Source organism: Serpula lacrymans, assembly GCF_000218685.1.
Source record: "Serpula lacrymans var. lacrymans S7.9 unplaced genomic scaffold SERLAscaffold_12, whole genome shotgun sequence".
Lineage (NCBI taxonomy): Eukaryota > Fungi > Basidiomycota > Agaricomycetes > Boletales > Serpulaceae > Serpula > Serpula lacrymans.
In genome coordinates this window covers 1,433,427-1,460,343 of record NW_006763301.1, presented here as the reverse complement: position 1 = coordinate 1,460,343, position 26,917 = coordinate 1,433,427, and the positions used below count along the sequence as shown (strand labels likewise).

The following is a 26,917-nucleotide window of genomic DNA, read 5'->3' as shown; positions in this document are numbered from 1 at the left end:
GACGAGAACTCCGTGTATTGCGCGCAGATCCCGCATCTGCCGCCAGTGGTACTCGCAGTGTGGCCGTGTGTAGCTTCTATCTAGATGCAGTTTCTGCTTGAGACTAACAGATGGCCGTGCACGAACAGAGCCTGCTGTAACAGAGCCTGGTGAGGCATAGCCTACATGATCGATGGTAGCAGCGGGCAGAGCAGTGGGTTTTCCATAGCCCATCTCATCGGCTTGCAGAGTACTTTTAAGATCGCTTTTGTAGTTAGTAGGAGCTGTGTTGTATTGGATAGATGAAGCAACGCCGTGAGTACCGTCAGATTTAGTAGTCGTATATAGATCGTCTGATACTATACTGCTCGTAGGAGCATGAGTAGACCTTGTCATTGCTGGAACGACTGGCACTGCAGCTGCATGTTGCTGGAGGGAGAGACTTGGTGCGTTGCCGATACGCCTGAATAAAATGCTGGGTTATTGATGCACACAGACAACAGATTCTAAACCAGTACCTTACTGCTTCAAGAGAAACGCTCCTTCAGAAATAGCTATGAGCACAGGTTTTAAGGATATTGTCACAACATGATCACATACCTGGGCCAATTTGATACGATGACAGGAAGTTCCAGCTTGATCACTTGTCCAGTTGCTAGCCAAGCCATCACAACTATCGAATAAGTGATGTCGATATGCCTTGCAGCATTAAGTGACGTCGTAGTATGCGTGTTAGGAATCAGACAGCCCAGTTCCGCCTTGTGCTGTGCACCTCCGTACAATGTAGCGTTCACAGGCACTTTCTGATCACCTATAATATTAGTCTTCTTGTCTGGACCACCTTTTTTGCCTGACGCGTAAGGCCCGGGGCGAAAGATCGTAGTCTCCACCAACGCGAACTCGAACCCGCGCAAAATCACTGTGTGGACGCTATCCGACTTAACAACTGCCATGACAGACACACGATCGCCGGGACCAAAGCAGGTGTGCGAGCGTTCTATGATAAGATGTACACCGTCGTGGCTGGCTCGGCGAGAATCAGGTTGTGAATAGACTGGCCAAGTTGAATGAAGCTCGTGTTTATCTATGGTAATAATCGCGGACGTTGTTGTGACAAGGGATTTTCTCCGTCGAAAGAAACCCCTGGGAGAACATGAGATAGCTGCGAATCAGATATGGCCCAATTACTCACTTTTTACCCAGGGTGCAAACAGTTGCGACTAGTTCATACCTAATTCCAGCTGGCAATGTACGTTGGGAGCATCAGAATGTCTAAAATAGAAAGAGTGTTGAAGATAAGCACAAACCTCCTTTCTCCAGAGCAATGCTTGGTGGTATGGATTCTGGTATACGGATATAGAATGGAAAGTCTTGCTAACAAGCACAGCATGCGTACGCAACAGAAGTCGGCAAAAACCCAAGAGACTGACTTGACAAACGAACACTCACAGATAGTAGCATCTTATACTCTTCACTTGACTGCCAGAGATGGATTGGACTGGGCCCAACATGGTCGTAGTACGAATTTGCCTGCCCACCGCCTGGTAGGGTCTCGATCTTCTTCAACTCGACCCTTACCCACTTTGCTTTGACACCCTGTGGGCCAACGCGCACTTCGACGGCCTGCCAAGAATAAAACGCAGCGTCAACGCCAGCCAAGTTCCGGGATGTTCCCAGCACGTACACCTTTCACCGCTGCCTGTGGGCGATCTCGCGCGCCTGGTGGTATTCCAGGGTATCCTAGGATAAACTGTAAGCTACGAGGACGGCCAGTCCGCCAGAGTACTTACCAATTACAAAGTCGACATTTGGAGGCGGCTGTAATGCTCTTTTGTGGACATTAAGCGTGGATTGGAGCAAGGAAATAGACTGGAGACTTACAGCTTTACCTGGGACATTTGAGAAGGAAAGGAAAGAAGACTGGAGAGAGAAGGGAATGAAGAACGATATCCTTGAGGCACCGCGTGCCTTAGCAGCTCATCACTCACACAAGTCTCGAGTGTAAAAAGGTCAGATTTATCACCACGCCGGGCGCTGCACAGCCTGTGCACCACTTTCTTTAGTGCTGCCGCGACTCATCACCCCACTAGCGCCCATATCTTCCTCGTTGCCACCGCCTTCAAAATTTCCCCGTCGATGATCAAATGATCACTTAGTCACATCCAAACATCATCAGCAGAAAAGCATGTTGCTACACAATAAAAAGAACAGCAGTACAGTACGGGAGGAAATCAACAGTCGACGGAAAAGAAACGCAGGTGCAGGTGCTATCAAAACTTGTACTCCTTCCCTTTCTTCGTCTCCCGCTCTTTTTCCATCTTTTGTTTCTTTTTCGCCATCTCTTTCGCAACCATATCTGAAAAGTCTTCGTTCGACCCACTAACACCAGCGGAGCCTTTCGAGTGAGCATCGTACCTCCTACGGAGCTCATCTTCCGAAAGACCCTCCAGCTCTCCAGCATCGATAGAGATATCCACGCCGCCATTGGCTTTGCGCTGTAACGACAATGTTAACACCATCACCTCATCAGCTATTACTACGCTTACCTTTGTTCCTCTTTCTTCGCCAAGAACGGGAATGGGCGCACCAGCAACCGCAGAGACATCGTATCCGCGCTCGCTGCCCATAAGGCCACGTACGGATGTCTGTTTCTCCGGAACAACGTGATATAACGAGCGCGGGCCAGTCTCTGCAGTTTCCGTACCTGCCCGACCAGAGCTTTTCCGTAGTTCCAAGAAATCTGGAGTTTCCAGTCCACCAGCAACGGTGGAGACCACACTGGTCATGCCAGAAGGTGTCTCCAATCCTGACGGAGTCTGTAGGCCATCGGTTGGAGCCGGCTCTGTAGTCTCCTCTTCCTCCTCTTCCGATTCATCCTCCGAGGACTCTTCTTCCTCTGCGGATTTTGCGGTTAGACTGAGGACGACTCTTAGAATAGCTTCACTCACCCTCTTCTGGTTCGAGTTCTCCCCACAAGTTCTTATCTACAGGTTCACCCATCTAAAAAAACGGCGTAATTTGAGCTTCGTCAATTAGGTGAATATCATAAAGAAGCGCACATTCGCATCGCTAGTCTTGGGCAATACACCAAAGACATCACCGTAAAGTGGTCGATTATATTCATCCAAAGGTGGTTTTCCCCACCCACCCGGATGGAAACCCCATTGTGCTCTGAATTGATCAATGATATATACGATTTGACAATACGGTAAGCTCACCCCTCAGGAATGGGAGCATTGAGACCAGGTATCCGCAGCGTCGGATAACTTGGTGGAGGTCCAAACCGTTGCATGCTGATCAACCATGGTGGAGGTGCGAGAGGAGGAATCGAGAGGGCCTCCACAAGTTCTGGCGATAGATCACCTGGTCTCTTTTCCTTCAGTGATGTTTCAAATTCTTTCCCCTCATAATACCTAATAAAAATTATCAGTCGTACTTTGAGAAAAGGATGTGCGAAAACTTGCATTTCACCAAAGCCCGTCACGGGTGGCTTAGTCGCAAACTTGAAGAATGCGTCGTGAAGCTTTTGGTAGTCAATATCAACTTTACCCATTTTCGGTTGTACTCTTTCTCGAGTCTTTGCCTTGAGTGACATGTTAGCCTCTTTCTCCTTCACAGCGTCTCTCATGGTTGCAATGCCGGTGTCGGCTATGTAGGCTGGAAGCTGGAACGGAGGTTTTTCAATACCACGCTTTCCTTGTAGATAATCCCGCTTGGCGCTCCAATGTATCGGGATAGGAATGGTGTTGCGATAACTCTTCATGTGTAAAAGGAGACGAGGATCAGCGGCAGTGACGTCCGTCCACTCGACAACCTCGGGTTTCGAGACAAGCTGTTTGAGTTCAGCAACCGTAAGACGTGCCATTTTCCTCTGCTTCTTCTTCGAGAGGGGTTTTTTCTCGCCCGATTCTGAGTCGGCGTCCGAAGCCATGTCGTCATCAGAGTAGATTACCTCGCCTTTTGTTGGCTCGTCGTCTCTTGTCTATAGCGGAATATGCACCGTAAAAAACCAGATATATTGTATGTGAAACAGAAGACGCACTGAGGTTGGTTCTGGCGGTAGCTGAAAGCGAGCAAAAACTTCGGAGAACGCTTCTAAAGCAGGGCCTTTAATATCCAGCTGCTCAGATACGTACTCTACATTTTGAACCATTTCATCCTCCTCCTCCTTAACGCTTATATCTCTCGAGTCTCCGTTTGGCTATCACACATTTGAGGTCTCGTATGAATGCAATTACTTGGTTGGAATCAGCTGGGACTCACCGTTGTGGATTGGGAAGCCTTTTTCTGCTTTGCTTTGGCACGTCGAAGCTGGTTTCTGGATTTAATGGCCTTTCCGTTCACCTTAGAATTCGTGTTTATACCATTGACAGCTGTCTGAACCTCTGTAGCCATGTTGTCGCCGTCGAATAAGATGAAGACAAGAAAGTGAACGCCTCTGAACAACGCCAAAGGAGCAGAATCGCAAGAGAGCCGTGGTAAAGCTGAAGTAAGCGTGAGAATGACGGTCATGTGATCACTATGACACTGGAACACAGCGTTTATACAGGTTTCTTTCGACATTCAATTTGCATCGTGGACACCTATCCTCAAGCCTCAGGATCTGTCACTGAAAGTCGATATAACCACTTTCTTTGATACGGAACAACTGGCAAGTCGTCAAAATCATCAAATTTAGTTTTTTTTTTTTTTTTTTTTTGGGTTAAAGCTCCTACTGTATTCCGAGAGTCTCACCCATGTCACTGTGGTAAGTCGAAGGTAAGACGTCCAGGAGATGATCTTAATCAAGGAAATGGGAAGAAAATATATATTTTCTCCGAGGACAGGAGTGATAATGATAACTTAATGATAAATGCAAGGATTACAGCCAATAGGTACAATGCCTCTCTTCAAGATCGTCGCCTCGCAACAGCTCTATTACGATCTCTATCTAGTACTCGTACCAAGAAGGGTTGTTCAGGACCTTCTTGACGGTTTGACGGAACAATGATGTGCCCCTCTTTGCCCGAGCGTTCAGAGCCTGTTGGACTTCAGGGGTGATAGCTTCAGGGACACGTCGAAGGTATACAAGGCAGATCAAGCTGCGTCCCTCTCCACCATTGGCAAGCCACTCTACGGGGCTGAAGAACCATATTATCAGGACACTGTCAATAAAACGGGGTCTCTTCGGTAACTCACGTGAAAAATTCGAAGGCACCTGAATGGATCGTCAGCACGGAACAGAAGGCCATCGGATCGGAGATCTACATACCGGCGTTGACAAGGGGAAGCTTATCGATATCAGCAATGATAACGTCGGCCAGTTCCCCAGCGTGGGCAGGAGGGTCTTCGGCAAGCTTCTCAAAAGCAACACCGTTCACCATTCCGACGTAGAAGGAACCTTTGCGGACACTGTATGAAGCGTTCAGCACGGTGCGTAGCTTTGAAAAGATGCTCGACTCACGTCTCGCCGTTCATCACGACAGAGGCCTCACCCATCTTTGTAAGCTCATCGTACTTGACCATAGTGAATCGAGAATGAAGTGGTGGTTGATAAGTGGTGAAAGTGGTTTTTCGTTTAAGTCTGAGTCTTGAGGTATCCTGTTGAATCCTTTTATTGGGTCTTGGAGAATATATCACTTTGATCGAAAGCGTTGTCAGTGAAAAGTCATCGCCACGACCTGAACACTGGCGTGGCGGATGGACCATGGACGCGTTTGAGCTGCGGCACTGCTATCGCTTCCGCGGGAAATGAAAATGGCGAAAAACATGAGCAAGTGCGCGCTGATGTTCCGCGGATGAACTCGACACTCGGCGTCGCAGAGTATACTCTAGCAACCGTTGATGGTTTCAATCACGGCGAACAGCATAGTTTTTTCATGCTGCGATGTCGTATGTTCCTCTTGGTAGTTATAATGTGGACCTGTTCTCCGTCGAAAGGCACCTAAACACACTTCACGTCCTTGCATTTCGCAACCATGTCAAACATGTCTGTCCCCGTCGCACCCTCAGAGCTTAACCGCCAAAGACTCAAAGCTCTTCTCGACTTCTATGGCGTCGAGACTGTCGAAGAACTTAATGCTAAAGACGACCCCGAATACTGGAAAGAGAAGCAGTGGGACTCATGGAGGTGGAACTTGCGCGAGTGGGGTTGCTACTGTCAGACTTTCGACATGACCCAACCAAAAGACGGAATCTACCCTCTCATCGACCACTACAGCGGTGTCCGAGGCTTCTCTCGTGACGAAACCGGCGAGGTTTACCACGAGAAGCGTTACCAGAAGGCTACCGGTGAAGAGCACAGGAGATATGCTCTTCCCAAGAGTGAGAATCTCCTCGATGATGGTATGGCGTGCCTACCAGAGGGCCCAATGGCTGCCAACCTCCGCCTGTTCGCTTTCCCCCCTACCGGTAAGTTCATGTACCAAATTTTCTGAAAAATCTTTGACTAAAGAACTTCGTTCTCATATAGGTCACGGATCAGTTTTCGTCAAGCAGATCAAATGGGGTGCTCCCTTCTTCGGCGAGCTTGTCTTCCAACCCAACGACCAGATCCGTGTCGCCGTCTTCCCCTTCTTCTCCACTCCCACCACCCCTGATGCCAAAGGCGCCTTACTCCGTGTCAACTTCTTCCGCGACGATGTCCGTGCTAAGCCCTTCTCGAAATCGCAGCACTGGATGAACGACGCTGGTAGTGCAGTGATCAAGGAGATTGATCTCGAAGCAGCTGCCAAATTCGTGTTCCCTTTCCCTGGCCAGATTGCCAAAGGATTCGCTGTTGAGGGCCACATTAGCAGCGGCCTCAACGCCACTGTCACCGACGGCAAGGTCTTCAGTATGGATGACTTGTCTGAGGGTGAAGACTCTCGCTTTTACTTGCTTCAGCAGACAATCGTCTTGAACGTTGTCCAGCTTCCTCAGCAAGGCAAGCCCGTGGCTGCGAAATGGCGGTTGTTGTACAGGATATCCAAGAGGCTTCTCGTTGGAGTGATCACTTTCAACGGAGAGACCTTGAAGCAAGAGCCTGAGATGCACGAGTACTCTTATGAGTAGAGGTATTACTAGTAGAAACTGTGTGTATTGTAGTACAGTAGTGTATGGTATGGCTCGTACTAGAAACGTGGAGGGGATGTTTATCTTGGATATCCCAAAATGGCTATTATTACGTAATTTATGACCGTCGGTGTCACCTTTTTTGGCTATACAAAGTTCGAGTCTAGTGTTCGTCCGAGTCCGAGTCCGCATGCAATTCATTACTAGCTAGCGGGTGCTGTTCTGTGCTGGCGATGCAATGAAGGTACTTCACGACGCTCGAGTAACTTCGTGGCTGTTCTCGCTGATTCATGTGCTCCATCCGAGTGAGGGCCGGACCATCTCTTTGGTCGAGTATGTAGGAATGTCCTCGATGGCAAGGACGAGGCAGCGGCCCAGCATCGACGGATCGACGTCAAGCTTTCAATGTCAGTTACACTAAGAACTTCTATCTGTGACATTGAGTACTGACGATCGTGCTGTGATCCCGTTGTTGAAGCAGCTCGTATATTGGCTACATCAAAATCAGTCATCATCTCCTAAGGAAACGATATGATTTGACACCTCGTCGCAGTACCGGGTACAGCCATCAATCATATCACGAGAGTATAATCCTCGGAAGCGTCATACACCGATTGTTGTATGCATTTGAACCCTCCATCAATGAACGTGTGTCTTAAAAGACTAAAAAGCTTCATGTTCAGAATGTATCGAAGAACAGCCAGGTACTCGACGTACCTATAGCCTCAGCTGGTTCTTCTCCCTGAGATTTAGTTACCTCTACAGAACGGACAGGTTGTGGACATCATCGCCGTTAGCCACCGGAGTTCATCCGCGGATTTGGCTCCGACAGCCAATGTCTGCCAGTGAACCCGTCGATTGAATCCATGGCAGCTACTCGTTTCCAAGTATGTTACATGACTGTATAGCTGTGCCTGTCAGGCAGCAATCCAATAATGATAGGCGTCTCTTTATTCGTCCCCCATGGCCGAAACCGAAATCCAATCGGATCTTCTGGACCTCACTGATTGGTTATACGCAGGACCCGCAATCTTTTATAAAGGGATTGCCACTCTTCTTTCTCTCTTCCATTTTGACCAGGCACTCTTCCACTTCTTTTCTCTTTCTTATTCCTATTCCTATTCAACTTTTCACATTAATTTTATTCTAGTGAAACATGTTGCACTCTCCTCTTGTGGCTCTTTCTCCTATTTCGCCTATTAGAGAGACATTCCCTGCGATTTGGCCGCCCCAACAGAGGAAGACCCAAGTTCAAAGCGTTCAAGTTCAAAGCGTATATGATATTTTAAGCAAAGTATGTGCTGTTCTCCTTTCAGGTGACCCCGTGTACCAAGTGCTCATGTACGCGCATAGTCACTTAGTTTTACCAATGACGGGAAATTCTGGTGGGATACGACAGGACGTATGCTCGCGAGCATGTTCAGTCTTTTAGGATATGATGTCCACGTCCAGTATTTCCACATGCTCTTTTTCCACCTCCGTGTTCGGCCATACATGGGTCCGCGACCCAACTGGCAGAATCAGGCGGAGTTCAAGTCCTATATGGTTAGTACAGGTCCCATTATTATTCAAGTGCAAGTGCTCAACGTGACTTGTTTAGACCGATGACCACACCCCAATAGAAGTCAGCTGGATCGTCAACCCTGACGGGACAGCCACTGTTCGGTATGCTATTGAGCCCATCGACCTCAACAGTGACAACTCCAAGGCTGCTGCTCTCCAAATGGTTGAAGAACTCAAGCCCGCTATTCGAAACCTTAACCTCGAGTGGTTCGATATCTTGAACGATGCTTTGGTTTGGCATGGAAACAGCAACATTGCTGGCGCAAAGCACGCTACGCAGTATTTCTTAGGTACGTTTTCCACACAATTTGTCCATGCCCCCTACACATGCTCAAAACTCCTTTCGCGAACTCATTCAGGTTTTGATTGCGCACACACCGGAAACGTCACTCTTAAGGCGTACTTCCTTCCTGAAATCAAGTCAGTCAAGACACGGGTTTCCAAAGATGAGCTTGTTTCCCGTGCGCTCGTGGCATTGGACCACGGTTTGGAAACACCCTGGAAAGGTAAATATTTGCTTCTTGCACAACGCATCCGGTGGCAGTGGTTGATATTTTATTTTCCAGCAACTGTGGACTACTTTGACACTCTCCCATCCTCAATAAGACCGAGCGTGGAGATCATTGCCACCGACTGTGCGGCACCAAAAGACAGCAGAATCAAGGTTTACGTTCGTACTCGATCGACCAAGTTTTCTGACCTCGAAGGCCTCATGACTTTGGGAGGAAAATTGAAGGGTAAGGTCATCGAGGACGCAATGAGCGTAAGTTCTTCTCGTCCTTGACGCTCTACTTGTTGCTTAATTTATTATTATTGTAGAATCTGACCAGCCTTTGGGAGATGATCATGCGCGTCGACACGTCTGCTCCAGACTGGAAAGAACAGCGCCTTACTCCTCGCCTGTCGGTTGAAGCCAATGACAACCATATTACAGGAGGCTTGTTGCTTTACTACGAACTCAAGCCAGGTTGCCCACTACCATTCCCAAAAGTCTATCTGCCCGTTCGTCACTACTGCTCCGACGATCTTGCGATCGCTGAGGGTATGGAGGCGTATCACCGTAAGAAGGGTGGCGTATTTGTGGACGGTTACATCCGCGATGTGGAGTCCATCTTTGGCAGACATCGTTCATTAAGTGCGAGAACAGGAATCCACACATACGTTTCGTTGGCAATCAAGAAGTCGGACTTTGAGGTGACAAGTTATTTCAACCCAGAGGCATACGCTCCGGAGCGATTCCTATAATCTATCCTACTCATATACTATCCTTCATTTCTCTTTTTTTGTTTTCTTTGAGGTTCATTCATTTTTATCGCCGTTCGTGACTCTTTCCTCTCATACAAACATTCTTTTACATAAGTTATACATCCTGCGCTAGCGTAGGCATGTTTGTTTATTGATTACTTATTTATTGAGTCACGAACATTGGCAAAGCAGCATGTAACAGTCATTGCATAGGAAGAAAAACATGGCCGGTCTTAATTGGTGTATATCTGTTGAGGGAGCTCCAAACGTTTGCTGTAAAACATCGTAACATCGTATTTTTTGAGATCACAAACGTGACTTTGCTGAGGCGCAAGAGGGGCAATGTCAAAAGCACGTTGTAGTTAAATTTAGAGCTATGTTCTGCAGAGGACCGGAGTCGAAAACAAGCATGGCGATCATACTTCGATATTAGCATCCTCAGTCAGACCAAATTACTGATATATTTGTGGCGTACCTAGCATACATAGTTGCCAGGGGACTTGAGCGCTTCAGCCCCCCTGGCACTGCACTTTTGGTGATCGATGTCAAATTATAAGCGTATTGGTTCATCCTCGATGCCCATCACGCTTAAGCACGAGCGATCCTGAGCGGCAATCGTGATCGAAACTTTATGCCAGTGATCCCTCGCAATTTTTTGCGCTTCGCTTTGGAGGAGAAGAAATACCGACATATCTCCATGAGGGTGACCGCCATACCCGGGCCAGTGGGTTGTCACTTTGCCAACCCGAGGCTGTACATGCTCCAAGGCTTCCAGAGGCTTCATCTCAACTACGAGAACACCGCAGTCTCATCTAAATCCTTTCGTAACTATTTGCCAGACCCTAAGCACGCAATCTCGTCTGAACACACTCGACATGTAATCGTTAGATCACCTCACTTCCTGAGTACTTGTGATATCGGAGCTACAGAGTATTATTCCCTCTCAATAAATAGTAATACTATAAGACATTCTGCAAAGATACTTTAATCACTCTACACGCCTCCATCCTTACACAAGGGGCTTTGCTAGCTTTGTGAATCGTACACGTGCATCTGGTAGCTGCACAAATGTGTCCACCTTGACTTTCCAGTCACCCTTAGCGTCCTGACCATTTGGCAGCTCGACACCTTCAAATCGACCGAACATATATACCAATAGGGCCTGCAGCAAATTTTAATTAATGCGCAGTCATTTTTTTGAAGTGTTAACGCACCTTGACCATGCGGTCTGCAATATATTTTCCAAGACACTGTCTTGGTCCGAAGCCGAATTGGAACAAATGTCTCTTGACCTCCTCCGCAGTGAGTTTCTCGAAGCGTTCAGGTTTGAACAGCTCTCGGTCATCACCCCAGAACTCGTCGCGGACGTTGACCGCTACCACATCCGTGATAACTTTAACGCCACGAGGGATGACGTAACCATCATCCAGGACTTTGTCGACGGTGGCGCTTTCGGGGGGAATGAGGGGGGCAACAGGGTGCACGCGCAGGGTTTCTAACAGGGTGTGGTGGAGATAAGTATCGGAACGTCGGACGTATCCATCAAGATCATGAGCATTTTCGGCGATTTCTGCACGTAGTCGCTTTTGATGGGATTGATGGACGGACGTCATGAGAATAGACCAGGCTACAACGCCAGCAGATACATCGACATCTAAACGTGTCATGATTGTGATTAGTACTCCAGTCGGGATTGAGATAGTCAACATAAAAACTGACTTGCAAAGAGGGATTCGTCAACGGTGTTAAGCAACTACGATACCGTCAGTCCTTGAACACTATAAGGTAGAAAGGAAGCGGACAGACCTCCTTTTCTGACATTGTCCCGTTCTCCTTTGCTTGCCACAAGTGCGTGATTGGATAGTTGGGGTCGCCTTTAACTTTCTCAAACGCATCGTGGTTGAAGTCCAACCATCTATCGTGGAAAGTCTTGATAGTGCGACTGACTCTGAAGAACGTGGAACAATTGAATAAACCCTTGAGTGTATGTTCAATTGTGTAAGTCCGGAAAACTTACTGAAGGAATGGGAGGTATCTGGCCACAGGAATCATGGCTTTGACGTCAGTGAAAATGAGCTTGAAGATGCTGGCTGTTTGCGTGGACATATGACGTCAGGTCCGAAGATAAGAAAGAGATATGAAATGAACGTACTGTGCATGTCGATGAGCTCAGTAAGTATCTGTCTCTGGCTCTTGTCCAATTCACCGAAGAGGAATTTGGCAACAAGGAAGAAACCAAAGGGCTTGAAGTCGTCACCCGTGTGCATGTCAATTGTATTTGCCGAACCCGAAGGTGAGATACCCTGGACGAATTCTATCGAAAAAATCAAACGTGTTAGTTTACTGCGTAAGAAAAACAGACTGAAAAAAGGATCGCATATGCGGGAGGCGAAACATGAAAAACAAAGAGAAAAGACTTACCATCGGCCTCGAGGAGAATATCAGGGACGAATTTGGACTATAAGGGAACATTAAATAAATGGAATGGGAATGAATAAAAGCACACTTACAACGATGCCAAAGTTGAAATGAGGGTCAAAGTGACCTCGCAGACGACGCCATTGGGACTCGCTGCAGTTTATCGATCAGTATAGGCCAGACCCGTAATGGGTAGCGTAATATTACCTAACAAGACCCAAGCTGAAAGCCCAAAAATAGTTAGCGTCAGTATTGTGAGTATCCCGGGTAATTGTTACATACCCGAAACCTAAAATAGCCTTGAACATCCAGCCACCATCAGAGTCTCTTGGCTTGATGTGCAAGTGGGAGTCACGGTAAAATTCGAGAGCATCTTGCCAGCGGGTAAGTACACTGCAAGAAAGATATGATGATGCCTTCAGAACCCCCCTCGTAAAAATGCTGCCTGAACAAGTGACTCACACTTCTGCTTGGTCGCCAGACCAGATGCGATATACGGAGCCATACTTGGCCTGCCATTCTATACCTTTCACGCGCCCGCGCATGAATTTATCTTCGAGGTTTCCTGATTATGCGAAATGGATGAGTGTTTGCAAAGGAATAGTAGTATTTTCTTACCGAAAGGCCACTTGAAAGCGGGGCCATTAATGGACCTGCCCCCTTTGACGCCAAAGGTAGGGTCACTGGGTCCGACAATAAGGTTTTTAAGGACACGGTTAAGTCCAGAGCTCTGTGTGATGTGGAAGAACTAAGAATCCAAGCCTAGTGAATGAATTGTCTCACATACCTTCAGGACAATCCATGCGGCGATAACAGCAGAAAGGACCGAAACATTGAGGGTTGAAAAGATGTCACTTGACGGTGAAAATGGAAGAATAGACATAGTCGATAGTAGAAAAAGGATTGAAAGAGAAAAAACCAAGTGACCGAATGTAAGGGAATGAAAGTGGAGAACAAGTTGATAAGCAGTGGACGAGGGTGAAACGTTATATGATATACGAAGTGATAGAGCACTGTAGGCAGTGCCCACAGTGATTTATTAGCTCGGATGTTTGAGCCATGTTCCATGGAGTGTTGCCGTAGATAATTGATGGAATAGAACAATCTAACATGTCGACACGCGGTGGCAATGCATCATTTCAAATGGCGAAAATCCTGTGGGCGTCTATAAGACTGCGGAGGATGGGTGTTTTCCCGGTCTATAGTCAGCAGCAAGTCATGCGGACCATTGTTATCACCAGAAACACGGGACTTACAGCTGTACTAGGTGATTTTATGGACGGAACAAGGCTTCTGCACTGGAACACTTGAATGTTCTTGTCATCTCGACGGACGCGCCGCCTCCGAGCCGCGTCGGATTATGTAACTGCCTCATTCGAGTCCATCCGCGGATGAACTGCACACCTTGGTATATACACTTCGACGATGGGTCTCAGAGAAAATCTAAGAAAACAACAACATTAGCGTCTCATTTTCACTCTAGACGACGCTCACCATGTCTGCAAACGACAGAAGCCCGGTTAACACCCTGACCGCTGAAGCAGAACCAAAGTCTTATGAACCTGAAGACCTCATCCAGGAGAAACCAGTAGCACCACAGCTCGGCGAGTTTCCTGAGGGAGGAAAGGAAGCTACGAGAGTGGTATGGGGTGCATTCCTGGTTCTCTTCGTTCAGTTCGGTGTCATGAACTCGTACGGTATCTTCGAGTCCCAGTGAGTATTCCCAAACTACTTCTATCACGTGACTGCGCATGCTCAACGCCCGACCTTGAAGATATCTCGCAGACCAGTTGCGTACCGACACGGCATCTTCTATTTCATGGATAGGCACTTTCCAACTATTTACATTCTTTTTTGCCGTAAGTTTCCTTCTAATCAATCTCATATGAATTGTTCTCATCTCGTGTCTCAGGGTGCCTTCATTGGACGTCTGTTTGATTCATTCGGACCCACCCCTCTTATCGTTCCCGGATCCATTCTTCTGGTTTTCGGGTTGATGATGACCTCTCTTTGCAAGGAGTATTATCAATTCTTCCTCGCACAAGGCTTGGTATTCGGAATTGGTAGTGCCATGGTATTCTAGTATGTGTAACTCTCTTCGTCATGATTAATCACCTCTAACTTTCTCCTTAGCCCTGCATTGAGCGCCATCACTCACTGGTACCTTAAGAGGCGTGGTACGATGATGGGATTGACCACGGCTGGTGAGTGTTGGTATCTCCACTCTATTGTTTACATCGCTAACTTCTCCCATTTGTCTAGGTTCTTCCCTCGGTGGTGTCGTCTTCCCTATTGTTCTTAACAAGCTCATCCCCGCAGTCGGGTTCCCCTGGGCGGTTCGAGTTGTGGCCTTTATTTGCCTCGCATTCCTCATCCCTGCCATTTACCTCATCAAGGGTCGTCTCCCTCGCCGCCAGTTCGCTGGCTTTGGGTCCCTTCTTGACTTTGGTGGACTTAAGGATCCAGTATATTTGCTTTTCTTGGTTGGATCCTTCGTTACAGTTCTAGGAAGTGAGTGTTCTGGTGTAGTGTCTTGTCTTGCCTCACTTATTGATCTATCTTTATAGCGTACAACCCTTACTACTACATTGAGACCTTTGCCGTTGCGCATAATTACAGTCCCAATGTCTATCTCTATGTCCTTGCTATTCAAAATGCAGGTTCATTCTTCGGCCGTGTTATCCCCGGTATTATGGCTGACAAGCTTGGATTGTACGTTGATATTGTTTTTTGACATGACTCCTTGATTAAATTTCTTTCTTCGTATAGCATGAACATCCTCGCTCTCGCTTGTAGTGGCGCTGCGCTTGTTCTCTACACCTGGCTTGCAGTCGATTCTCCCGCTGGACTTATCGTCTGGGCGGTTGCTTACGGTTTCACCAGTGGAGCATTCATTGCTGTCAGTTTGTGTCTTTTCTGCTTCTGCAACGCATACTGATTTTTCAATCTCTCAGCTTATGCCTGCGTGTATCGGTAAGATCACACCCGACACCACGAAATACGGTGGACGGGCCGGGCTTCTTTTCGGATTCGTCTCGTTTGCTGGCCTCACGGGACCTCCTATTGCTGGTGGTAAGTAGCGTTTCACTTTCTGCTCATAAAGACACCAGTCACTCATTATCGACTTTAGCACTCATCAACCACGACGGGGGTAACTTCCGAGACATGATCATCTTCTCTGGTGTCGTCTGCACAGCCGGCGCCTGCCTCTTCTGGGCTGCTCGCTTCAAGTTTGCACCCGGACTTTTTGTCAAGTTCTAATCCGTCGAATACTTCCGTGGAAGGAGGAGGGGATATAGACTTGTACATACCCTAATTGCATAGAAGCTCATGCTGTGTTTACGACCGCTAGGAAAGGCGCTCAATCGTTTCTTGGTCTCTTAACGTTGCCTTGCTCTCATGATGATATATATACGTGCACTCGCATTTTGTAGATTTTACGGACTCTCTTCACCCTCATACTTTATATACACAGCGCAATCATACCGCATGTTCTTTATTGTTTTCACACGTTGAAATATAAAACCGTATCACCAATGTGTCTGTCACCAGGCCGACTTTATATTGCCAACTCCAAGTAGGAAGATCGGGCGATGAACGCTAGATGAGCGGTCATTCTGCGAGCTTCGAAGTATGATCCAGATCCTGATCGGTCTTGTTCTCGATATATAGGTCATGAAAAGGACATGAGTGACCGTTCATGCCGCGTATTCAACTTTGTCATGAGGGAGAAACCCCACCACGGCGTAGGTAGCCCTAAGACCTATACTACATCTGGTTAGGACCAAGTTGTGAGCTTGGTTGGCGCTATCAGCAAATATGAGGCTTGGTATTCTTGTTCTCGATAGGTCATGAAAAGGACATGAATGACCGTTCATGCCGCGTATTCAACTTTGTCATGAGAGAGAAACCACGGCGTAGACAGCCCTAAGACTTATACGACATCTGGTTAGGATCAAATTGTGAGTTTGGTTGGCGCAACTATCAGCAAATAGGAGGAGGCTTGCTATCCTTGAGACTCAGAGCACACACTGACTGACCGTGAAGTTTGGTGTTGAAAAGAAATGTTATAAATTATATAAAGGCCCAAAGGATAGACGACTATAAACAATTCTCAGACTAGCTGAATACAATAATTCCACCTGCACACAAAAAAGTCCTCCTTGCTTTCCTCCTTCCCAATCAAGACAAGAAGCTCATGCGAAGAGGGGTGAACCGCAGCGCAGCTTTGGGCGTCACCGTGAACTGCATCCTGTCAAAGTCAACGTCGGTGACGGTCTCGATCCGGTGTGTCTTGAGAACTTTCAAGGCGACGAGTTTGACGATGAGTGGGGCAAAGTTCTTTCCGAGACATTGGCGTGGGCCCAGCCCGTAGCGCCAGAATGCGTGTCGGTACTGACTTGAGGAGATTTCCTTGAATCGTTCGGGGCGGAAAGAGGTTGAGTCGGAGCCCCAGATGGCGGGGTTGGTGTTGACGTGGTAGGTGGAGATGCAGACGGATGTTCCTCTAGGAATGTGGTAGCCACCAATGTTCTTCTCAACCGAGATAACTAACGAGAGAGTTAAGAATTAGTTGCTGAACGGTAAGAGAGGGCGCTTGGATAGCTTACCTTCGGGGATGTTGTACCACAGGATGGGGTGCAGTCTGGCGGATTCGGAGTGGACGAGGTGCATGAGGTTTGTGGTGGAGGAGAGGTAGTCGGCGACGGCTTTGGGGTCGTACTCGTCAACGGAAGCGACTTCGGCACGTAGACGCTCCTGTATGTCGGGGTACTTGCCGATGTCGAGGAGGAACCAAGCTTGAGCGACAGAGGTAACATCGATGTTTGCGAAAAGGATCTCGTCGAGCGTTTGGTTAAACTATAAGGAGATTCGTTCAGCTTTGTCACTGAGTAGGGTCATTGAGAACACGCACCTCATCTTCTGAGATCAGTCCATCCGCCACACTCCCGTACATCCTGACGGCAACAGTATCATAACCCAACTACAATTTAGGAGTGAAATATCAGCATTAACTTAGGGTGAGTCACGGTGTAACGAACCTTTTCAGATTCGGCGACGATTTCAAAGTTGAAAGCCTTGTAACCGTTCTTGAATGCTCGCAGATCCTTGTTGGCCTGAGTTGGGAAGAATCGGTACCATGCTTTTGTCGCGTTTTTGTTGCCAATTGCGTTTGCCATTACCCGCTCGTGGATCATGTGCAGTTCCCAGAGACGCTCGTACCACTGGAAGGGAACGCGTAAATCAGTAAAAGCACCAACAAAAGAAGCGAAGATAACGCGAACCTTGTCATTCAGCGTCTCACCGTAGATCGACTTTGCAATAGCTTTGAAAGGGAGTTCTTTCGTTGCAGCGACAGCCTCAATTTCGAATGGGTCATTTGGGCTCGAGCCTTTGGCAACGGCGGCTGCGTTACCGCGCAGAGCCTTCATCCACGAGTCGTAGTCGATCTTCATATTCGGAACAGCGTCCAGCGCCATTTTCTAGAGCAAAGTGAATCAACTAGGAGTTAAATTGCAGATAGGAAAGATACTCACCCGAATGAAATGAGGGTCGACTGCATCACGGATTCGCTTCCAGTCGTTTCCAAACTTGAAGCCGACTGACTGACTCAGGAAACTGACAAGAATGTTGAATTACAAAGGAGTTCGAATAAAGAATTAGAGGAACACGACATACCGACGCATGTAATCTCCAAAGCTTATGGCAAGTGACTTGATGTGAGCTTTTGACTCGTCCTTGCCCAATGCATCTCTGTAGTAAACTTTGATGTCTTCAGGTTGAGTCAGAACGCTTTTTGAAGAGGTAAATAAATTAGCCAAGTTGTTAATGTCAAAAAATGAGTAGAACTGACAGTTCGCGCAAAGTCCCTGACTGGAAGGTGTAAATTGGACCGAGCTCTTTTACGAGACGGTCACCCAGCTCCTTGCCATGGCTGAAGCGAGAAAAGCGAGTGTCTTCATCAGCATGGGGCAAGCGTTCACCGCTAGAATTTATTATGTAGGTGGATCTTGAGGAGGAAATGAAGGTTCTCGAAACGCCAAAGACTGCACCAGCAGACAAGAAAGCAAGACCGACGGCGGCCCAGTTGTTTTGGACGCTAGTTGGGAGAGTGATGGAAGATGTGAGTGATGAAGAATTAAGAAAACTCATGTTGGAAAGAAAGAATAAAGATGAAGGGGATGACGGTTGAAGTGAGTGCTTTTCACGAAGAAGAGAAGAAGAGATATGAAATGGAAATTGCGATGACGGGTTGTTGAGCACGCCAATGGTGACATTCTTCCGTGGAGAAACCTATGACATGAGGATTAGAGAAATGATATATCATTCAGTGATTAGCCTGCAGATGGGCGGTGCACCCAGGGACGGACACGGCCATTGGAGCCTGCACAGCCCCCGCGTCGAGCTCGGGAGGCTAATTTCGGTGTGCTGATCCGTTGCGCTTCCATGGCTGAGGGCGAGATTGACCCGCGGGTTGCCTCTGTTCGATGGTGGTCCACCCAGGAACTACACTGTCCACATCCTCGCTTCACAATAAGGCCCAGCACCGCTCACAAAAACTTATCTGTTAAGTACACCTTTCCTTACACTCTACAAGCAAGGCTTGGCCATTCACGATGTCGGCTCCTCTTCTCCCGCCCATCGTCACTCGACTGCCACCATCCACAACAGTCGCTCGCACCCCAGTATCGCCCACCCTAACCCGTCGTCGCGATCGTCGCAGCAAACGTATCAGCGCCATCCAGTTTGACTTGGAACGTCTCATCGCGTTTTCTGGCGTCAAAGATCTTCGCAGAGCTACCAGCTACAGCTCAATCGCTAGAGGTATCCACACAGACATAGAAGAAGTAGCCCAGGCATATCCAGACTGGACTGCTCTCGAACAGGGTGTAGATGGGCCAAAGCTCACATATGGACAACTCAACAGTTTGGCGAACGAGACCGCAGAAAGACTCTTCAATGCAGGCATTCAAGAGGAGGATCTCGTTCCTGTAATAGCTTCTCGCACTCCTCATGCAATCGCTGCTATCATCGGTGTACTCAAAGCAGGTTCGTCCCTTCCTTTCCTCTGATCTATCTAGCCTGAAAACTCACCTTTACCAATCCTAGGTGGCGCATATGTTCCATTCGATGCCGAAGATTGGACTCAGGATCGAATCAATACCGTTCTGTTTACGATAGAACCAAAGCAAATCATTCTGACCGAAGAGCACTATGCTCCGCTCGTCACGGACTATACATCTCAGCGTCGCGCAACTGTTTTGAAAGTCCCTCCAGTACCTACACGAAATATTCAGTATCTTTCCCTAGAGTTATCTATGCATCTCCAGCCCTCCTCAAATCGTTTAGCGTATGTAATCATGACTAGTGGCACCAGTGGTGCACCAAAGGGAGTCATGGTCGAACATAAAAATCTGATTCAATATGTACGGCGCTTCGAACAAGACAGACCAGCTAACATGGATGTTCATCCTGGAGATCGTGTTTTCCTCGTTTATTCTGTCGCATTTGATGGTATGTAGTATGCTTCAAAGTATCTATGCATTTAGACTGTCTAACGTTTTACTTTCTCAGCCTTTTCTGGTGTGATTTGGAGCACACTTTGCAATGGAGGGACTATATGCCTCGCAGACAGGTCAAATTTAGCTACAGTAGCGAAAAGCGTCTCTCACCTTCCCGTGACCCCCTCCCTATTATCATCTCTCATTCCTTCCGATTACCCTAACATTCGTGGTATCTATTGCGGTGGAGAAGTACTTCCTATCTCTCTGGTTCAAAGCTGGGCTTTCGCAGGACGTCGTATATTCAATTGTTACGGACCTACGGAAACTACCTGTGTGTCTACAATGACAGAAGTGGGTCCCAGTACGAAGCAAGTCACGATTGGTGGCCCCCTGGCTGGTTACGCCGTGCTTGTCGTAGATGAGAGTCTGCGACCTGTTCCTATTGGTCAATCTGGAGAGCTGATCATTGGCGGATTGGGTGTGGCTAGAGGATATTATAACAACCCAAAGTTGACGAGTGAGAAGTTCGTAAAGATGGAGTGGGTAGAGATTATGCTCGGACTGAAGCGAACAGGACGGTGGTATCGCACAGGAGATTTGTAAGTTAATCGACTCGTCACAGAGTTTATGTCTCATTGACTATCTCACAGCGCCAAGTGGACTTCTGATGGAATGTTGGAATATCTTGGACGTAGTGATTGGTGAGTGATCTATGATCTGTTCACGTTTACGCACAGCTCATCGATGTCTTGTAGGCGTGTCAAGAACCGAGGCTTCCTCATTGATCTAGAGGGTGATGTTGAAGGCGCTATGATCGCTCATCCTGCCGTTGCAGATGCCAAAGCCTTCATGATAGCCGGACGTCTTCTCGGCGTGGTCACTCCCGACAACATCGATACCAAAACACTGCGCGATGACCTACTGGTTAAGACCCCAGCATACATGGTTTGCAACAAGATTTTCGCTCTGCCTTCGTTCCCCCGCACGTCCAACGATAAAGTAGACCGGAGACAACTCCAAGCCCTGATAGAGTCCCTTGCTGATGAGGATACATCGTCGTCCGGTCCTCTACCTACCACAAAGATCCAAAAAGCAGTGGCTTCAGGTTTCACCTTACTCTTCAATATCAACACCCAGATTGGGATCAGAGCAAACTTCTTGGAACTCGGAGGCGATTCCATCACTGCCATTCGTCTCGTCTCACACGTTCGTACAGCTGGCTACAGTATAACGTTCCAGAATGTCTTGCAGCTGGCTACTATCGAGGCCATCTCCAAGGTGGCGGCTCCGCTAGGCTCCCCAACAGAAGCGGAAGTGGACGAAGGTCCATCTTCAGAAGACTGGAAGTTGCTGCAGGAGATAGTTGGGAAGGAGGCAGATACTATTGCAGAGGATATCGCGCCATTGACGCCTTCTCAGAGAGCTATGTTCATTACTACAGCTTCTAAGCGGTCCGTATATGCGCTTCAGACGTATGCAGTTCTACGAGACGCCAGTGGACCATTCGATCCCGAACGTTTCTTCGGTGCGTGGCAACAGCTCGCCCAAAGGCATGCAATCTTCAGATCATCATTCCATCTGGATGCTGGAGAGCACGGTGTACAGATCGTACATCGCAATGCTCCTAGCATTCCGCGTCGCCTGATGGTTTTGGAGACGGAAGCAGCCGTCAAGTCAGCCCTTGACATGTATCTGCAAGAGGACGTAGAAAGAGGGTTCGGTACTGAAGAATTTGTCAAACCTGGTTTACTCTCTCGTATAGCGCTCTTTACGTGCCCTAGTGCAGGTCTCACCTTCTTCGTGTGGACGGTGCATCATGGTCTTGTCGATGGCTTGTCGGCTCCTCTTTTGCGCGATGAGCTCGTCCAAGAATACAACTCCTACAAAGGTGCTATGCAGGCACCCGCACTTCTCCCTGCCCGTTCGTTCACGTCTATTGCGCGTGCTATCGTCAAGCGTCAAAGTGAATTAGCACAGGCCGCAACCGAGTTCTGGCGCAAGCATCTAGATGGTGCAGACGCCACTATGCCCGTTGCTCTTCCTCGTTTGACTGGCGCATTGGTAGCTCCATCCCATGAGCTTGTCTACAACTCTACTCTTGCGTTGGATCTTGTCGCGAATTTCGCTCGTTCTCAAGGTGTGACGATGACCACTGTCTTCCTCGCCGCCGCCGCCGTCGTACTTTGTCGGTACACAGGCAAGTCCAACACCAACGTGGGTGTTGTGTTGACTGGAAGGTCTGTGCAACCCGATTCAGATCGAGTCGTAGGCCCTGTCGTGAACACGCTCCCCATTCACTTGGATATAGAAGACGATGCGCTCCTGGTGAAGGATCTCCTTCTTGCGACCTCCAACAAAGTGATGTCTGCCACCGAATGGGAATGGTCCTCCCTTGGATCTGCTATGGCCGCTTGTGGTATCTCTTCAGACCTGTCTCTCTTCGACTTTGCATTCTCGTTCGCAGATGACTTCAGTGCCGAGAATGTGAAATCTCCAGTGCCCATGGGACTGCAAATCTCCGATGCCGTCACCACCGAACAAACTGAGTTTCCTTATTCGATCACCTTTGAGAGAAGTTCCAAGCAGACGGCCTCTGTGCGGATCCGACAACAGCCTCAGCAACTCCATCAATCTCATGCTGAGAATCTTGGTCGTCATTTCTGCAATGTTGTCGCTGCATTTATGCACTCCAAACATGTTAAGGAAGTTCAGATCACCGACGATGACGAGCGGCGTTTCTTGACGCACGGTTTGAACTCTCATCACACCAAACCGTTCTACCCGACCACGACTATCTTGGATCGCGTCGAACAATCCTTTGTCGCTCACAGGGAACTCGTAGCCATCACACAGGGGCCTAATTCGATCACCTACGCGGAGTTGGATCGTCAATCAACATTGGTGGCTTACTACCTTGCCAGACATCACAATGTCACTGTGGGATCCACTGTTGGTGTCTATGCCACGCACAGCATCGATTGGATGGTTGGTGTTTTCGGTATTATCAAGGCAGGAGCGTCGTATTTGGCACTTGACAGTAATCTCCCTCCAGAACGGCAGAACTGGTTACTCGAGCGTGGGGATAATGTTGGCGTAGTTCTCGTACCTCGCGTTCCAGATCACAATGCCTTCAAACTCGAGCAACTCAAGATCTCAGATATAGTTACTGCACATGCGCCACCATTCCCCTTGAAGCGACCCAGCGTTGACGATGTCGTAGCATATATCTACACCTCTGGATCTACTGGAGTGCCGGTAATTTATTTCCACGATAAATATTTCTGGTAGCATGCTTACCCCGTCGTTCCACAGAAAGGTGTTCCTTTGCAACATGGTGGGCTTGACACTGCCTTGGCACCAGATTTCGGACATATGTGGTCAGCACCTGGTCGTAACGTAGCGTTAATGATGGCCCTTGGTGTGTACTGATTATCTCCGTTACTTGAGCTGCTCTTAACATGTTCTTTGGTAGGCTTCGATGGTGCCATCTTCACCACTTTTGGTGCCCTTATGTATGGCGCGACGCTCCTTTTGAAGGACGCTGACGACCCTCTCGGATACCTGAAATACGCAGACACATCCATCTGCACGCCCTCGATGCTTGCCAGTTTGAACGAAGAAGAATACAGAAATTTCGGAGCGGTGCGTCTTTATTTCATCGTAGTCGTTCATTGTCTGATTGGTGTCGTTTAGTTGTTGACTGCTGGAGAGGCTTTACCACAAGGACTCGCAGATACGTGGTCTGTAGGTAGGAAATTCGGAAATATGTACGGACCTTGTGAGGTAAGCAGTGCTTCATGGTTGGATCCAACTTTCCTTGAGCTTTGTGACAGGGTCATATCTTCGCAACTTACAAACGAGTTACGCCTGGTGATCCAATATCTCTTGGGCGTCCAACGCCAGAGGCACGAATTTACATGGTTGATCCTGTTTCATGCACACCAGGTGAGATATCATTTTTATGACTTTCATGAAAAGTCTGCTTAATCTCTTTCGAAGTTCCTGTTGGGTTACCTGGTGAAATATGGATTGGTGGTACTCCTCCTACCTTTGGTTATGTCGGTCTACCTGAGATGAGCAAGGAGAAATTCATCCCGGATCCATTTGGTTTCCCAGGAGAACGCGTATATCGTACTGGCGATATTGGGCGTTGGCTTCTCAACGGAGAAATCGAATATATTGGAAGGTGTGTTTGGTCTTCTGCCTAGGCTTTGTTTTATCCTAAATGTTGTTGTATGACAGAGTGGATGATACGGTCAAGATCAAAGGTGGATTCAGGTTGAGCTTGGCAGGAGTGGAAAAATCACTCAGCCGTGAAGCCAATGACTTTTTGGGTACACCCCTGGCGTCCGCGACGGTTCTCCGTAAGTTCCATCCCTTAAATCCAGTCACGTTACGCTGCTGAATGCCTCCGCGAAATGTCTAGTTGTCAAAGATGCGCTTGTTGCTTATATTACTCCATCCAACATTGACGTCGAGGCTCTTCGCGATCGTTTGGCAGAAACTGAGCCTCATTTCGGTGTCCCTAGATTCATCATTGCCGTCGATGAGGTTCCTATGTCGAACAATCACAAGGTCGATCGAAAGGTACTGGCTGCTCTGCCCTTACCAGAACTACCAGCAGTCCGCTACGAACCTCCAGCGACCCAAACAGAGCGCGACCTCGCTAAGATCTGGAAGTCATTGCTAGAATCTGAGGAAGACATATCTGCTACCGCTCATTTCTTGCGCCTTGGTGCTACGTCGCTCAGTCAGATACGCATGGTTTCGGCTTTATCACGGTTGTACGGTATCGAGGTACCCTTATTGACGGTCATCAGCACGCCCGTACTGCGTAACCTTGCTGCTGCTATCGACACTCTCCGTCAGACCGGCCATGTAGTCGAAGAAATGGAAATACTCATACCATCCCCTGAAAAGCTATCGCCCAGTGAAGATGGTATGTGGCTCGCATATCAGCTCGCGACCACCAAGACGCCATTCACCGTCTCTGCTATGTACTCCATTGCGGGGCATATTGACGGCGAGCAGCTGAAGGAGGCATTTGATGTTGCTCTGGGTCGTCACACGATCTTCCGAGCAAGATATGACATGGACAGTACAGGAAGGCCTCAAAGGTACCTGGCAGAAGACCCTCCCGAAGCACAGTTGGTGTCTAGGGACGAGTTCAATCGTTCGCTGGATCAAAACTTGAACCACGCTTTCAATCTTTCGGCCGAGGAGCTTGTCCGAGTCCGTCTCTCATGCAACGACAACGACTCGCTGATTTTGTTCTCTGCCAATCACATTATAACTGATCGTAAGTCATATTAATATCTATAAACATGCTTGCATTGACGACATTATCTTAGATTGGTCCTTGGATATCATCATGAGAGAAGTATCCAGCAATTATGCAGTTCTTGTGAGCGGAGAGGACCCTTACGATATGCCTCCTTCACTCGATTATCCTCAATGGGCTGCCTCAGCCGCTCAGAAACCTGACCAGTCGAAAGCACTTTCATTTTGGTCCGATTATCTGAAAGGCATCCCAGATTGCATATCTCTCCCCCTAACGAAGCCTCGACCACCAGTCAAATCATATGCTGGCCAGTCGCACATGTTCAATATCCCTGAGGAGCTCCGGATCATTGTCGAGCGAGCATCAGCATCGTATGGTGTGACTCTTCATCAATACTTCAGCGCTGCACTCCTTCTTGTCCTTTCTACCTTTGCAAACCAACGAGACATTGTCGTTGGTGCTTCGCATGCAAATAGATTCACCACAGAACAGTTCGAACTATGTGGTCTCTTCCTCGATCGGATACCTTTCCGCATGCAGCTTACCGAGAAGAATCAAACCTCCATCGAGTCTTTGATTCGATCAGTTGTTTCCTCGCAGCAGGCTGCCTCTCTAAATTTCAAGCTCGCTTTCAACGATATCGCTAGTGGCATTGGCATTTCTCGTAATCTAAGCCGTCATCCTATATTCCAAGTTATGTTGTCAGTAGAGAATGATACTGAGACCGCCTCAAAACTACGGATAGGAGATGCCATCGTAGACATTGTGCCTGTTGCAGGTACAGGGGCTACGGTAAGTACTATGTGTGTTTTCCCAATAATTGTGCCATTCTTACCATCACCTTTTAGTTTGACTTGCTCTTTGGCTACCAGCTGCTACCTAAAGGCCAAGGAATTCGACTGAGGCTAGAAGCAGCCGATATCTACGACTACATTCTGATATCAGCCATCGAGTCGTCGATGCGCACGGTTCTTTCAATGCTTGCAAACCCGAAATCAACTCCTGCTGAAATATGTTCTGCCATCATGCCCTCGGTCGTTCGTGTACCATCCCACGATGAGAAGATTGGTCTTGTGCGAGATGCTATGCTAGCCGTCCTGCGCTCCTCGGGGCCGCCAAGTGAAATACCTTCAGACAAGACATTCTTTGATCTTGGTGGATCATCCATCCAGACGCCTATGCTGTTGCGTGAGCTAGCCACGAGGGGCGCGCACGTGAGTATGGTCGAGATCTTCACAACACCATCCATCGAAGGGATCGTTTCTTGTGCCCAATTTGATTTGATAAAATAGATTCTAGTATTATTCGCATCCATGTATAATAGAGATAGAAGCATAATTTTATTCATCATCCATCAGCTTGCTTGGCTCCCTGTGTTGGAGGAAGATCGAGCTAGAGGGAACGCTCTTCATCATTACACTTTTTCCTTAATAATTGGAGCAAGATGCTCTTGGATTTTTCGTTAGCTACACTCAGGAGTATCGTGTGCTTAGGCGGAGGGCTGGGATGGGTCCGGACATTATGAAAAGTCCTCTGTGCGTCAGGGATGCGAATCGTTCCAAACTCACCTAGAGTGAACGCCATATTAACTCAGTAAGTCATGCCAGGGTGCACAAATTTGGGGCGGGCCGTGTGCACAAGAGTTCTGTCGTGTTATATCTCCAAATTGCCTATTCGAGAATAAGACCGGGTTGGACGGGGTAGGGTGATAGGCGGCGATACAGACTTTGCTACAATGAGTTAGTCTTGCCTTAGGTCCAAGACATAGATAGGAGAGAGGCCCGCCTTGACATGAAGTCTCCTGTCCGAACTCAAGTCAGGTGTTGGTACGAGATACAACACATGACCTGTCACCTTGACCTTGAAACCCACGCTGAGTACATCGCTGTCATCC

At 48.1% G+C, this 26,917-nt stretch overlaps 10 protein-coding genes across 11 annotated transcripts; 5 read left to right on the top strand and 5 right to left on the bottom strand.

Annotated features, from left to right (window-relative positions):
- Positions 1-76: 76 nt before the first annotated feature.
- SERLADRAFT_441746 (uncharacterized protein) lies at positions 77-1,877 on the bottom strand (the record flags this gene model as incomplete). Its single annotated transcript, XM_007322285.1, has 10 exons — positions 77-103; positions 166-442; positions 498-521; positions 580-1,122; positions 1,172-1,220; positions 1,287-1,353; positions 1,429-1,602; positions 1,664-1,719; positions 1,770-1,807; positions 1,861-1,877. 10 exons carry the CDS (start codon positions 1,875-1,877, stop codon positions 77-79), a joined length of 1,272 nt encoding a protein of 423 aa, XP_007322347.1.
- Positions 1,878-2,147: 270 nt separating this feature from the next.
- SERLADRAFT_476523 (uncharacterized protein) lies at positions 2,148-4,429 on the bottom strand (the record flags this gene model as incomplete). Its single annotated transcript, XM_007322284.1, has 8 exons — positions 2,148-2,474; positions 2,526-2,875; positions 2,928-2,979; positions 3,039-3,150; positions 3,198-3,392; positions 3,444-3,961; positions 4,022-4,180; positions 4,243-4,429. The coding sequence occupies 8 exons, from the start codon at positions 4,372-4,374 to the stop codon at positions 2,250-2,252; spliced, it is 1,743 nt and encodes a 580-aa protein (XP_007322346.1).
- A 229-nt stretch (positions 4,430-4,658) lies between these two features.
- SERLADRAFT_476515 (uncharacterized protein) lies at positions 4,659-5,687 on the bottom strand (the record flags this gene model as incomplete). The annotated part of the gene is made up of 4 exons (XM_007322283.1): positions 4,659-5,099; positions 5,158-5,176; positions 5,231-5,370; positions 5,423-5,687. 4 exons carry the CDS (start codon positions 5,665-5,667, stop codon positions 4,910-4,912), a joined length of 594 nt encoding a protein of 197 aa, XP_007322345.1.
- Positions 5,688-5,795: 108 nt separating this feature from the next.
- mox1 (monooxygenase) lies at positions 5,796-7,021 on the top strand (the record flags this gene model as incomplete). The annotated part of the gene is given in 3 exon segments (XM_007322328.1): positions 5,796-6,369; positions 6,431-6,579; positions 6,599-7,021. 3 exon segments carry the CDS (start codon positions 5,937-5,939, stop codon positions 6,638-6,640), a joined length of 624 nt encoding a protein of 207 aa, XP_007322390.1.
- Positions 7,022-7,193: 172 nt separating this feature from the next.
- On the top strand, positions 7,194-10,065 carry ppt1.1 (the record flags this gene model as incomplete). 2 transcript variants are annotated; one of them, XM_007322327.1, is made up of 8 exons in its annotated part: positions 7,194-7,255; positions 7,318-7,418; positions 7,490-8,305; positions 8,365-8,556; positions 8,612-8,864; positions 8,934-9,080; positions 9,141-9,337; positions 9,394-10,065. In XM_007322327.1, 6 exons carry the CDS (start codon positions 8,168-8,170, stop codon positions 9,817-9,819), a joined length of 1,353 nt encoding a protein of 450 aa, XP_007322389.1. The 2 variants fall into 2 exon arrangements, with proteins under 2 accessions (XP_007322389.1, XP_007322388.1); XM_007322326.1 differs by having other exon boundaries at positions 7,202-7,418.
- Positions 10,066-10,700: 635 nt separating this feature from the next.
- Positions 10,701-12,934, bottom strand: mox2 (putative monooxygenase; the record flags this gene model as incomplete). Its single annotated transcript, XM_007322282.1, has 12 exons — positions 10,701-10,981; positions 11,034-11,473; positions 11,539-11,572; positions 11,626-11,767; positions 11,837-11,909; positions 11,972-12,133; positions 12,241-12,277; positions 12,330-12,390; positions 12,445-12,459; positions 12,520-12,630; positions 12,700-12,802; positions 12,856-12,934. 11 exons carry the CDS (start codon positions 12,780-12,782, stop codon positions 10,829-10,831), a joined length of 1,311 nt encoding a protein of 436 aa, XP_007322344.1.
- Positions 12,935-13,029: 95 nt separating this feature from the next.
- Positions 13,030-13,507, top strand: SERLADRAFT_476502 (uncharacterized protein; the record flags this gene model as incomplete). The annotated part of the gene is made up of 1 exon (XM_007322281.1): positions 13,030-13,507. A coding segment is annotated over one exon (159 nt), but the record flags the coding sequence as incomplete, so codon positions are not given.
- Positions 13,508-13,677: 170 nt separating this feature from the next.
- On the top strand, positions 13,678-15,780 carry SERLADRAFT_476500 (uncharacterized protein; the record flags this gene model as incomplete). The annotated part of the gene is made up of 9 exons (XM_007322280.1): positions 13,678-13,950; positions 14,012-14,096; positions 14,150-14,319; positions 14,371-14,441; positions 14,500-14,748; positions 14,805-14,949; positions 15,007-15,136; positions 15,192-15,309; positions 15,368-15,780. The coding sequence occupies 9 exons, from the start codon at positions 13,733-13,735 to the stop codon at positions 15,496-15,498; spliced, it is 1,317 nt and encodes a 438-aa protein (XP_007322342.1).
- Positions 15,781-16,287: 507 nt separating this feature from the next.
- mox2 (putative monooxygenase) lies at positions 16,288-18,523 on the bottom strand (the record flags this gene model as incomplete). Its single annotated transcript, XM_007322279.1, has 8 exons — positions 16,288-16,787; positions 16,848-17,097; positions 17,153-17,221; positions 17,280-17,462; positions 17,523-17,720; positions 17,775-17,856; positions 17,917-18,030; positions 18,092-18,523. The coding sequence occupies 8 exons, from the start codon at positions 18,388-18,390 to the stop codon at positions 16,420-16,422; spliced, it is 1,563 nt and encodes a 520-aa protein (XP_007322341.1).
- A 331-nt stretch (positions 18,524-18,854) lies between these two features.
- Positions 18,855-26,378, top strand: nps1 (putative nonribosomal peptide synthetase; the record flags this gene model as incomplete). Its single annotated transcript, XM_007322278.1, has 14 exons — positions 18,855-19,287; positions 19,348-19,752; positions 19,813-20,341; positions 20,393-20,443; positions 20,498-22,997; positions 23,055-23,160; positions 23,215-23,384; positions 23,436-23,525; positions 23,576-23,687; positions 23,742-23,928; positions 23,985-24,106; positions 24,169-25,041; positions 25,094-25,815; positions 25,872-26,378. The coding sequence occupies 14 exons, from the start codon at positions 18,855-18,857 to the stop codon at positions 26,313-26,315; spliced, it is 6,744 nt and encodes a 2,247-aa protein (XP_007322340.1).
- Positions 26,379-26,917: the final 539 nt, after the last annotated feature.